Raw genomic sequence first — 13363 nt, forward strand, 5'->3', positions numbered from 1 at the left:
CGTGACAATGCCAAGTCCTCAACCACTAGGCTACCAGGGAATTCCTCCTCTGTCCATTTTTAAATTAGGTTGCTTGTTTTTTTCCTTGTAGCGTTATAGGGATTTTTTACATAGTCTAGATATTTATTCCTTCGTAATATAATTTTTATTATTTTAAAATATATTCTAGAAGTTCCCATGGTGGCGCAGTGGTAACGAACCCAACTAGTATCCATGAGGATGTGGGTTCGATCCCTGGCCTTGCTCAGTGGATTAAGGATCTGGCATTGCCTTGAGCTGTGGTATAGGGTGCAGATGTGGCTCGGATCTGGGGTTGTTGGCTGTGGTGCAGGCTGGCAGCTATGGCTCCAATCTGACCCCTAGCCTGGGAACTTTCATATGCCATAGGTGTGGCCCTAAAGAAACTATATCTGCAATATACATACATAATCCCTTATCAGATACATGATTTGAACCTCTCATTCTGAAGACTGTCTTTTCACTTCTTGGTAGTGGCTTCTGATGTACAAGCATCTGTGAAGAAGTTCAATTTATTTTTTCTTTTATTGCCTATAATTTTGGTGTCATAAGAAATAATTTCCTAATCCAAGATCATGAAGAATTTCACTTTTGTTTTATTCTAAAAGTTTTATAGGTTTAGTTCTTAAATGTAGGTATTTGATCAATTTTGAGTTAAATTATTTTTTTTGGCTGTGCCTGAGGCATGTGGAATTTCCTGGGCCAGGGATGAAGCCCATGCCACAGCAGGGACCGGGGCTGCTGCAGTGACAATGCCAGATCCTTAACCAGCTGTACCACACGAGAACTCCTGAGCTTATTTTTATACATGGTATTAGGTAAGGGTCCAACTTCATCTTTTGCAGATCATGGATATTGAGGTTTTCCCAGCTCCATGTGTTGAAAAGACAAAAGATCTTTCCCACTGAATGGACAAATTTCAATTGTCAAAATTTAGTTGAATATATTTGTGAGGGTTTCTTTCTAGACTATTTTCTCCCATTGGGGTTATGTATTACTTTTGTAACCTGATTAACTACAAAAAAGAAAAGCACTGCCTCTTCAGTCTATACCTGCTAACCAGGCTTCCAGAGGCATCTGGAAAAATGAGTCTGAGAAACGCAATTACCTTAATTAAAAAAAGAAAGAAAACAAAAACACTTAGGGAAGGACTGATTGTTTTCTTCCCGTGCATGTAAAGAAATGTTATAGCCAATTTAAGTATTACAGATAACTCACAGGTGATGTCTAAACACCTCAGTGGAAAGTCAACATTTGCCCAATGTAGTTCCAGCAGGAGGAGCAGTGATAGCGGCAGGTCCTCAAGTGAAACCCCCTCCCTTGCTGTGACATCCAACTTGTGGAAGCTGCCTGGCTCCACTCTAGCCCTCAAAGCCTGCTCTCCTGGGAGTCTTCCTAGCCCACAGGCTACCAATAAGCTACCTGAAGCAGAATGTCTGCTTTAGGGTTGCTATCTGTCCAGACCTGCAACTGGAAACCGGTACAAGGTCTATTTACCCAAGATGGGCTCTAAGCCCATCCAGGAATGCCAGAGCCAGGGAAATAACTGCACACCGATCAGGTGGGACCATTCCATAAGACAGTCTGAAAGCTGGGGATTGGCTTTTTTGTTACGGCATATACGGTATGATTAGCAAACAATAACGATGCATGGATCTTAGGTGTTCTGTTGAGTTTTGACAGTTAGATACAACTATGAAACGACCACCTAAAACAAGATGCAGAAAAGTTCCCTCATATTCCATTCCTTCAATTCTCCTCCCCAGCCAAGCTGAACTTTCTGATTTCTACCACCACGGATTCGTCTTGTCTGTCCTTGGATTTTGCGTAAGTGGAATCATACAGCATGTGTTCTAGGCGAAGTTGCTAAGTCATAGGGTAGACGTATGTACAACTTTATAAGAAACTACCAAACAGTTCTCCAAAGCGGCGGGATGATTTTGTACTCCCACTAGGGTGCTGAATGTCCCAGTTGCTTCATATCTTTGCCAGCATTTGGTTTTGTTGGTCTTTTTGATTTTAGCCATTTCCCATGTCTGAAATGGTATCCCATTACTGCTTTAATTTTCATTTATTTGATGACTAAAGATGTTGAGCACTTTTTTATCTTACTGACACTCATGTATATTCTTTTGTAAGGTGTCTATTCAAATAACTAATCAAATGATTTGCTAATTTAAAAGTATTTCCTTTTTTGCTCTTTTTTAATGGGTTCATCTTTTTATTGTTGATTTACAGAAGTCTGCTATACATTCTTTTTTTTTTCCTTGTCTTTTTAGGGCCAGACTCACAGCATATGCAAGTTCCCAGGCTAGGGGTCGAAACAGAGCCACAGCTGCCAGCCTACACCACAGCCACAGCAACACTGGATCTGAGCCGCGTCTGCAACCTACACCACAACTCACGGCAACACCAGATCCTTAACCTACTGAGCGAGGCCAGGGATCGAACCTGAAACCTCATGGTTCCTAGTCAGATTCGTTTCCGCTGCGCCACGATGGGAACTCCCTGATATATATTCTTAATACAAGTCCATGGTCAAATATAGTGTGAATATCTTTTTCCCAGTTTGGGATTTATTGCTTTTTTTATTTTCTTTAAGGCGACACCCGTAGCATATGGAGGTTCCCTGGCTAGATGTCAAATCAGAGCCACAGCTGCCTGCCTACACCACAGCCACAGCCATGCCAGATCTGATCCACATCTGCAACCTACACCACAGCTCACGGCAATGTCAGATCCTTAAACCAATGAGCAGGGCCAGGGATTGGACCTGCATTTTCATGGATACTCATCAGGCTTGTTACCACTGAGCTACAAAGGAGGCTCCCTATACTTTTTGATTCTTAAACTATGTAAATATATTACATATTCCAAAAATTAAATTTTGCAAATAAAATTTTTCCCTAACAATCTAATGATGATAATGATGACAGGAAGAGTGACCATTAAGGAATACTTAAAACATACCTGGGTACTTTATATGTATCATCTCAATCTTCTATTAACCTTATGGGTAGATGCAGTAACCATTCCTATGTTACAGATGAGGAAAAAGAGACTCAGAGGGTTACGCAGCTAGGAAGTTCTAACACCGGGATTCAACCTGAGGTTTGTGTGTTGTGCAGGACACCTAGGCGACAGTTCTGACACTGATATGTAGCGACTGGTATAAAAGAAAAAGCAATGACCTGCTGGCCTTCTGTACCCTCCGCAGTCACCATGGCAACAGAGTGTGTTCCTGCTGAGGAGATGACCGCGTCCTGAGCAGGCACCGTGATGGGCGTTCCGTCCTGTGTGACCATCGTGATGGTGTTGCCAATGGCTTGCATGTCAGCCTGAGATATGTTGACCTGCAAAACAACGCACTTCACAGTAAGCCTAAGTTCTTGTTGTTTCTGTTTTGTTTTTTAGCTGCATCTGCGGAAGCACGTGGACGTTCCTGGGCCAGGGATCGAACCTGTGCCGCAGCAGTGATAATGCTGGATCCTCAACCTGATGAGCTACCAGGGAACCCCTGTTTTAAAAAAAGTCATGCCGCTTGTGTTCCTCGGCAGTCTTTGTTAAGGAGTAGGCCCAATCCTTGTCTAAGTCCATGGGAGCAAAGAAGCATTTTACAATGGGATCAACTCATGGAAAGAGGTCATCAAAACCCTCTTTGAGGGATACATTTTAAACGTATCCCTCCTCTCCGTCTCTATTGCCAATTCAGACCCCTGTTTTTTCCATTAAATTTTCTGCAATGATATAACTTCTTTCCAGGCATCTAGTTTAACCTTCCTTAATAATCCTCTCCCTTGTTACCTTCCTAAAAGACAAGTGAATTTCATCCTGCTGCCTGCTCAAATCCCCAGTGACTCCTCATCACTCCTCTTCAGACTTCTTCCATGGCATTCACGACCTTTCATGACCGTAACGGCATCCCCAGACTCTTTCAGGGCCTCCAAGCCAGCACACACATCGGGCACTCCAACCACAAGAAGCCGTTTGCAGTCCCGGGGTGTCGCATTCTGTTACATTGCTGTGGCTCTGCCCTTCCCGTCACTCTCTGCCTGGCTAACTCATGAAAATTCTTCAGGACCCAGCTAAACGGCCATACTCTACAGAGGCCTCCGAGCCTCCTTCAGGAAGAAGCATTAACTCCTTCCTCCAGATTGTCACAACACGTTACATATCTACATTTCTGTTCATTAAAAACCTATCATTATGAGAAATTATTATCCATTTTAGGGATGTGCCTCTCCTTCTAGGTGATGACACCTTCCTTCCTGTACTCCCTGCCCTCAGCTTTCCAAAATGCCTGGCACTGGGTTGATGCTCAACCCAAACATTTGGTGTTTAACTGGCCAAGGAATGGAGCAGTGATCTAAGTCCTAAAGGAAACAGGAAGGTTATGTCTAGAGAACATACGACACTGGGATGGAGAAAACAGCTGTTTCAGGACACATGAAAAAAAAATCACAGCCCCAAAAATTAAATACCTAGGAATAAACCTGGCCAAGGAAATGGATACGGATAAAACATTAATAAAGGAAATTAAAGAAGATTCAAAGAAATGGACAGATATCCCATGTTCCTGGATTAGAATAATTAATATTGCTAAAACGGCCATACTACCCAAAGCAGTCTACAGATTTAATGCAATTCTTATCAAATTACCCATGACATTTTTCACAGAACTAGAAAAAATAATCCAAAAATTTATATGGAACCATAAAACACACAGAATTGCCAAAGTAAACCTGATTGGGGGGGGGGGGCAGGAGGCATAACTCTTCCAACTTTAGACAATATGACAAAGCTACAATAATCCAAACAGTGTGGTATTAGTACAAGCCAGACATACAGATCAATGAAACAGAATATAAAAGCCCAGAAATAAACCTAGACACCTATGGTCAATTAATCTTTGACGAGGTAAGAATATAAAATGTGACAAGGACCGTCTCTTCAGCAAGCAGTTCTGGGAAAACTGGACAGCTGCATGTAAATCAGTGCAACTAGAACAACACCCTCACACCATGCACAAAAATAAACTCAAAATGGCTTAAGGACTTAAACATAAAACCTGACACCATAAAAATCCCTAGAAGAGAACACAGGCAAAACATTCTCAGATGTCAACCATACAAATGTTTCCTTAGGTCAGTCTCCCAAGGCAACAGCAACAAAAACAGAAATACACAAATGAGACCTAATCAAGCTTACAAGGCTTTCCACAGCAAAGAAAACCATAAAAAAAAACCCTGAAAAGACAACCTATGGAATGGGAGAAGATAGTTGCAAACAATGCAACCCAACAAGGGCTGAATCACCAAAATATACAAACAACTCATACAACTCAACAACAAAAAAACTAAACAACCCAATGAAAAAATGAGCAGAAGACCTAAACAGACATTTCTCCAAAGAAGAGATATGGATGGCCAATAGGCACATGAACAAATGCTTGGCATTCCTAATTATTAGAGAATTGCAAATCAAAACTACTATGAGGTACCACCTCACACCAGTCAGAATGGCCATCCATTTAATAGGTCTACAAATAACAAATACTAAAGAGGATGTGGAGAAAAGGCAACCCTCCTACACTGTTGGTGGGAATGTCAACCAGTACAACCATTATGGAAAACAGTATGGAGGTACCTCAGACAACTAAATATAGAACTACCATATGACATAGCAATCCCACTCCTTGGCATATATCTGGACAAAACTACAAAAAGGTTCATGCTGCTCATAGCAGCACTATTTACAATAGCCGAGACATGGAAACAACCTAAATGTCCATTGACAGATGAATGGATTAAGATGTGGTACATATACACAATGGAATACTACTCAGTCATTAAAAAAGGAACAAAATAATGCCATTTGCAGCAATGTGGACACAACTAGAAATTCTCATACTAAGTGAAGTCAGAAAGAGACAAATACCATATCACTTACATGTGGAATATAAAATATGACACAAATGAACCTATCTACAAAACAGAAACAGACTCATGGACATGGAGGACAGACCTCTGGTTGCTGAGGGGGAGGGAGAGGGAGTGGGATAGACTGAGTTTGGGTTAATAGGTGTGAACTACTACATTTAGAATGGAGAGACAGTAAGGTCCTACTGTATAGCACAGGGAACCATATCCAATCTCCTGGGATAGAGTGTGATGGAACATAATACCAAAAAAGAAAAAAAAAAAGAATGCATACACATGTACAACTGAGTCACTATGCTGCACAGCAGAGACTGGCACAATACTGTAAATCAACTACACTTTAATTTAAAAAAAAAAAAGGTTTAAAAACCAAAAAACAAAAAAGCCCCCAAAATGCATACAGAGGGATTGGATTCATTCTATAAGGTCAGAGAAGGGCCACGGGTGGATGACACAGTGGTAGGTTCCAGTCTGATAAACACCTGAATTATCCAACAGTGGAACAGACTGCCTCTGAGGAAAGAAGCTGCCTCATCTATTCTGGGGCTGCTGCAGAGGGAACTTCTCCTGCATAGGGAGGGAAGGAGGTTAGATCAAAGGACCTTCATAGACTCTGTCTGTGATGACCTAATTTTTAAAAAGGCTTAGGGTTGATATTGAACTAGCAGTATTAGCAAAGATGTTTAACTTTACATGCCCATCAGTGTGGCCCAAAGCACCGAGTGGAATTAGTGACGTCAGAGTAAGGGGAGGAGGGGAGTTCCCGCCATGGCTCAGTGGTTAATGGACCTGACTGGTATCCATGAGGACATGGGTTCGATCCCTGGCCTTGCTCGGTGGGTTAAGAATCGGTGTGGCCATGAGCTATGGTGTAGGTCGCAGACATGGTTTGGATCTGGCATGGCTGTGGCTGTGGTGCAGGCTGGTGGCTACAGCTCTCATAGACTCCTAGCCTGGGAACCTCCATAAGCAGCGAGTACAGCCCTAAAAAGCCAAAAAACAAAAAACAAAAAAAACAAAAAAACCCACAAAGTAAGGGGAGGAGGAATGAACGGGATGGTACAAGTGCTTTGTACTTTCCTCTCCTCAACGTGCTCTGCCTTCTAGGCAACATCAGCACAGCAGCAGTTATCAACACCGACGGCAGATTAACCATGGCTGGTAAAGCTCTCAGAGGGACGGGCAGGAAGAGCGCTCTCCCCGGAAGGGGCAGATTTCCACCAGGTACTAAGACAACCTTAGCTAGAGCTTAGATACAAAGTCAAGTCTGAATTATCCTAGGCCAGTGGCATCTAGAAAACAATGACAAGTTTGACTGTTGAACAACAACCAACAACCATTATATTGCTTTTCCTGCAGAAATCAAGATACCTGTTCTATTAATTCTGTGAAGCTAGTTAAGTGAACTCCCATGATTCCAGGTAGGGAGAGAGCCACACTCTGGGAATTTCACAGGTCTGTCCATCACTGACCTCCCAGGATCTTGCAGTGATGTCCTCACTACCTCAGCCAAACCTCTGCTGACTTCTCAATCTTAGCTCCTGGACTGAATCAGCCACCAGATCCTACCCCTCCTGCTTCACAGGGGTGCCTTACTTTTCAAGCCCTTGATTTCGCTGTGGTTCTGAACTTCATCCTCCCCTTTGAACGACACGCATCACATCATCTGAATTCTACCGAGTCACCAATCTTCTCTTTCCTGCCCTCCCCGCAGGTAGTCTCTGGCTATGGGAAAACCTTCAGGAGATCCAGCACTGCCTACAAGCTAAACTCCAAACTTAGTGCCCTATTTCAAGGCTTTCCTCAACCGGGACCCAACCTGCCTTTCAAGCCCAGGCTCAGAAAAATACTATTTAAGTGGCTTGCTTTGGGTGGGTACTTACATGCTGAGTCCCGTCCTGGGATATGAGCGTAACCTGCTGACTCAACCCAGACTGCGTTACCGTGGCCACCTGTGTAGACACAACATCGTCTCCTTCCACACCTGTGACATATGTGATCTGCGACCCTTTGAGAACATCTTCGCTTTGACCTGTTTAAAACAAATGGATTATTTACTCGATCAACCAACCAAGCTGTTATGAAAATAAGGATGTTTTCTAATTTCTTTCAACCTACTGCTACACGGTCAATATTCAATTTACAATATATATTGCTTAGTTTTTTTTTTTTTTTTTTTTTTTTGTCTTTCTGCCTTTTCTAGGCCGCTCCCGTGGCATATGGAGGTACCCAGGCTAGGGGTCTAATCAGAGCTGTAGCTGCCAGTCTACACCACAGCCACAGCAACTTGGGATCCGAGTGGCATCTGTGACCTACACCACAGCTCACGGCAACGCCGGATCCTTAACCCAATGAGCGAGGCCAGGGATCGAACGCGCAACCTCGTGGTTCCCAGTCTGATTCGTTAACCACTGAGCCACGACGGGAACTCCTTGCTTAGATTTTGAGTCTGTGCGAAAGAGCGAGTTCATCTCGGCCTGTCAACTCTCCCAAAATATCAGGCTAGCTCACATTAGTTTAATGAACATTTATGGAGGGACTATTATTTACTCCTCCCTCTGTTAGCTGTCTTTTCTTAAGAGGTCGAAATTTAGAAAGAGAGATGTATATTCAAATGGGCAGTTGCAATAAAGTCTGTCACAGGGTATGTTACAGGCAGACCAATCAGCATGGACAGAAACATCAAGTCATCCGGTGACAGGATTAACGGGGACCACACTCATTCTCGTGGCCTGGGAATTTGCAGCAGGATAACGGCGGACGACGCGGACAAGGAGCAGCTGCGCTCTTTGTGAAGGTCTTGGGCTTTGCCCCGTAAGGAATGAGTATGAGTTAAAAGGCTGACCCGAGTACTACAGACTAAATACTTGTGTCGCCCAGAACTCACACGTTTACTTCTAACATTCTACATGTTGATGGTGGGGTGGGTGGCATTTGGGAGGTGACTGGAGACCTCATGAAAGGGATGAGACATCCCTAATCCCTTCCGCCACCTCAGGATGGAGCAAAAGCACAGTCATCTGCGAACCAGGAGGCAGGGCAGCCAATCTGCCAGTGCCTAAACCTTGGACTTCCTAGCCTCCAAAACTGAAAAGTAAATTTATATTGTTTACAAGCTAAAAAAAAAAGAGAAAACAGGACATTTTCGATATTATGGAGAAACGGACAAAAATTGCAGGGTGTATGTATTAAATTCTAAGTCATGAGAATGGCTTGGGTACTTCCTGCCAATCTCTCTGTCTCCTCTTTTGCAAAGCCAAACCGGACCAGAGCAGTCCCAACCCAGCCTTTCCACATGAACTGCACCTCTTCTAATTTTGAGAGGCCTCTCCTACCCTCTTAGTTGACTGACTAGGTGATACTGTGCACCTGTGTTGGGGCGGGAAGGGGGGACTGGACAGGACGGCTATCTGGCGAATAGCCCTTCCAACATGACGAGGATGCACTAAGGTCTTGCAATCGCTTACGAAGCCGTTAAAAAGAAGACAATCTTCAAAACGTTAACCGCAAAACCAGAAAGGTGTGTAAACACAACACATCAGCACCAAGTGACTTTCTCTTTAACAGAAGTGACTGACTGCCAGTCATCAGCACACAGTGACATCCCCGTATGAAGACAAAGCAATGGCACCTTATCGGGGGTGAGGTGAATGTTTCGTAAGTGACAGAACAGGAACCCACACCTACTTCTTTATTTCACAGAGAGCCGGCAAGTGAACGGCAATTCCTGCCCTCCTTGGCAGGCCGGAAGATCCCCCATCCCTCTCTCCTAGTCCACCTCGAGTGAGGCCAGAAAGGGGGAATATGGGGTTTTCCCTTCAAAGAAGGACATTTTTATATGCTAATTTAGAGGTGCTTATGACAGGCACGGCTGATGCCAGCACTGGACATCCTGGTGTAGTCCCTGTGACACTCATGGCTTCGTTTCTTCTGGTTCTGTTTCATGGCTATTTATTATACTTACGATTATACCATCACGCCAATAGGTTCAAAACCTAGATCATTTGGGAGAAAAAGAACATAAACCCACCCTTATTCTTAGAAAGACAATCTTAGTTTAATTTTTTAAACAAAGGATATATTATAGATTATCTTGTAGAACATGAGAAATTGACAATCTGAAATATTAACATTTAAGGAAGAGACTGAAGAAGCTTAAGAAAGGAACAGGTTTTTTTTTTTTTTTTTTGGTTGCACCTGCAGCACGCAGGAGTTCCCGGGCCAGGGACTGAACCCACACCACAGCAACAACCTGAGCCACAGCAGTGACTCCAGATCCTTAACCACTAGGCCACTAGGCAATTCCCAAGAAAGGAAGAGTCCTGAACCTAGGTGTGACATTATCAAAGCCTGCTTTCTAACTGCAAGGGCTCAGCAGTTACTATAACACCTAGCCATGCACACCTGCAGTGCTTTGGCTGGAAAAGAGTATAGCATTCAAGAGTGAAGGAATTGCTATTTTCTTCCTATCACACGACTGATATCTGAAAGACAAATTAGAACTAAAGGGAATCACTATTGTTTTCCTTGGCTGTGCCTACGACATGCAGGTATTGAGCCCAGGCCCCAGCTGTAACCAGAGCCACGACAGTGACAAGGCTGGAGCCTTAACCCACTGTGCCACAGGAGGAACTCCAGGAAAGATGTTTTAATTTTCAAATTTACTTAATTTAGGAGGTCCTCGTGAAACAGGGAACCTGTTTTGTTTTTGTGTTCTGTTTTAGAGAAATCAACTTCACTTTACCTACTTAACTATGCTGAGTTATTTAACTGAAATCACAGAATCTAATTCTCAAATATTTTTCAAGAGTCTGTCCTTATTAAAATGAATGTTTTGTCTATCACAGCACTCTGAGGAGCACATGAGTCAGCTAAGGCTTATTTGGGAGTGCTCCCCCACTCTTAGGCTGAAGACACCCTAACATCCCCGAAGAGCCCGGCGGCCCCGCCTGGCTGTGCGGCCTCACTCCGTGCCGCCTCCCCAGGCAGAAGTGCCGCGCTGGCCAGGCTCCTTTCAGTCCCTCCAATTTGCTTCACTCTTTCCAGCCTCAGGGCTTTGTGCCAATCCCTCTCTTTGTTCCTAATTTTCCACCGCCGCCCCCACCACCATGTCCCTGCCTCTCCACTGAGTTAACCCCTATTTACCCTGCAGATCTCTCAAAAAATCGCTTCCTCAAGGGAGCCTTCTCTGACTTCCAGACTAAACTAACTTGTCCTCTTATAGAGCCCAGAGCATTAAGTGCCCTTCTTTGACAGCAGTTATCACAGTCGTAAATGATATGCTTATATGACTATTGGAATGAAATGTTATGATTTGAGCACATGCTTTAAATCATAAATTATGTTCATAACTGTTGATTTTCAAACAGACACAGATATACTGTAAAAAAAAAGCCTTACCTGGGGGAGGCTCAAAGAAGGCTTCCTGCTCCTCCTCGATGGGCTCGGTGTCATTGTGGGCTGTCCGTTTGTGCATGGCCAGTGTTGAGATCTGCTTGTATGTCTTCCCACAGTGGTTACAGTTGTACGGCTTAGAGTGAGTGTGAACAACATGATGTTTGTACAAACTGGAATATTCTGTAAACCTTTTGTCACATCCAGGGACTGTACAAACATATGGCTTTTCCCCTAAGTAAAGAACACACCAAAAAAAAAAAAAAAAAAAAAAAATCAACTTTTACATATGAAGGCATACTCATTCCATATCCTCTGGGGGTGAGCGGGGGTGCACAGAGAGGGGGAGCCTCTAATGGCAAAAATAAATAGTTGTCAAACCCTTTTCTCTTTTTTTTTTTTTTTTTTTTTTTTTGTCTTTTTGTTGTTGTTGCTATTTCTTGGGCCGCTCCCGCGGCATATGGAGGTTCGCAGGCTAGGGGTCGAATCGGAGCTGTAGCCACCGGCCTACGCCAGAAGCCACAGCAACGCGGGATCCAAGCCGCGTCTGCAACCTACACCACAGCTCACGGCAACGCCGGATCGTAAACCCACTGAGCAAGGGCAGGGACTGAACCCGCAACCTCATGGTTCCTAGTCGGATTCGTTAACCACTGCGCCACGACGGGAACTCCTGTCAAACCCTTTTCTATCCTGCTATGAGGCAGTACACAAGAAAAGATGCCCTAACTCTGGCTTCAATTGGGCTCAAAGGGGGATGTGCACCTGAGTCTTTTTTTTTTTTTTGTCTTTTTGCCATTTCTTGGGCCGCTCTCGCGGCATATGGAGGTTCCCAGGCTAGGGGTCTAATCGGAGCTGTAGCCACCGGCCTACGCCAGAGCCACAGCAACGCGGGATCCGAGCCGTGTCTGCGACCTACACCACAGCTCACGGCAACGCCGGATCTTTAACCCGCTGAGCAAGGGCAGGGATCGAACCCGCAACCTCATGGTTCCTAGTCGGATTCGTTAACCACTGCGCCACCACGGGAGCTCCTGCACCTGAGTCTTATCCCACATGTGTGGGTGCCACTCTCCCCTTAACTGCAAGAGGGGTGAAACATCAGGATGGAGACGTTTCCTGTCCAGTTGACTCTAAGCTTTGCTGAAAGTGTTCTTGTTGCCCATACCTAGATAATCTAGATATCAGTGATCCTACACTGATGATGGCAACAATAAATGCAGCTATTACTGTAATCAAAGCAGCTAACCCTAAGGGTTTTATAAGGATAATGAACAGATTTCCTAAAAAGTCTCTTAGACACAGTTTGAACACATCAGTACATCTAAAATGATACACACGTCCTATTAACTTCACTTGACTTCCTGCATCCAATCAAAAGCTATTGAATATTTACTAAAAGCAACTCAATACAAAGAAATTCTTCCATGAAAACAGTTTGAGAATAATATAGGCAGTACATTTTTTTTAGAATTTTTATTACAGAAAATTTCTCTATACGCAGAAGTATAGAGACACGGTGCAATAACCCTAGGTACCAACCATCTAGCTTCAGCTATGAATTTACAGCCAACAGAGTTTCACTGATTGAGCACTCATTCCAGCCCCCTCATCCCACCCTGCAGTCTTCTGAAACAGCTCCAAAAGCATTCCATCTCATCTATAAATATTTCAGATTGTATAAAAGGTGGACTCTTTTTTTGAAATAAGAACGCTAACAATAATTATTTAATGTCATAAAATACTTAGACACTGTTAACATGCAGTGGTGGGAATCTAACACTGAAAGCCAACTGGAACAAATTAACCTAACCATAATATAAATGAAGAAGGGGTATAGGGGCCAGGACAGGGGTGCAGGGGAGGGAATAAACTAATAAAGTAACTCATACACTCAGTACTTGACGGATATTCTCAGTCTTGGACTAGGCCAGGGTAGGGAAAACAGCAAACAAACAAATCCTCAGCTCTTCTTGGTAAGCTTGTTTATTACGGTGCTAGGGACAAAACGA

General features: G+C 43.7%; 1 protein-coding gene across 22 annotated transcripts in view; it reads right to left on the minus strand.

Annotated features, from left to right (window-relative positions):
• Positions 1-13363, minus strand: part of ZNF143 (zinc finger protein 143) — a 59840-nt gene that overhangs the window by 8585 nt on the left and 37892 nt on the right. For 18 of the 22 annotated variants that reach the window (XM_084974709.1, XM_084974711.1, XM_084974714.1 and 15 more), the window contains 3 exons: positions 11358-11585; positions 7841-7989; positions 3210-3371 (listed from right to left, as the gene is read on the minus strand). In XM_084974709.1, the coding sequence (XP_084830835.1) occupies positions 3210-3371; positions 7841-7989; positions 11358-11585 (539 nt within the window). Of the gene's footprint in view, positions 1-3209; positions 3372-7840; positions 7990-11357; positions 12189-13363 lie in introns of those variants that run through there. The other 4 variants (XR_014814407.1, XR_014814406.1, XR_014814409.1 and 1 more) reach the window with 4 other exon arrangements.

This window comes from Sus scrofa, chromosome 9 (genome assembly GCF_054392235.1).
Source record: "Sus scrofa isolate SSC_HxYL_T2T_F1_AM1 chromosome 9, Sscrofa_HxYL_maternal_Yorkshire_Landrace_v2.0, whole genome shotgun sequence".
NCBI lineage: Eukaryota > Metazoa > Chordata > Mammalia > Artiodactyla > Suidae > Sus > Sus scrofa.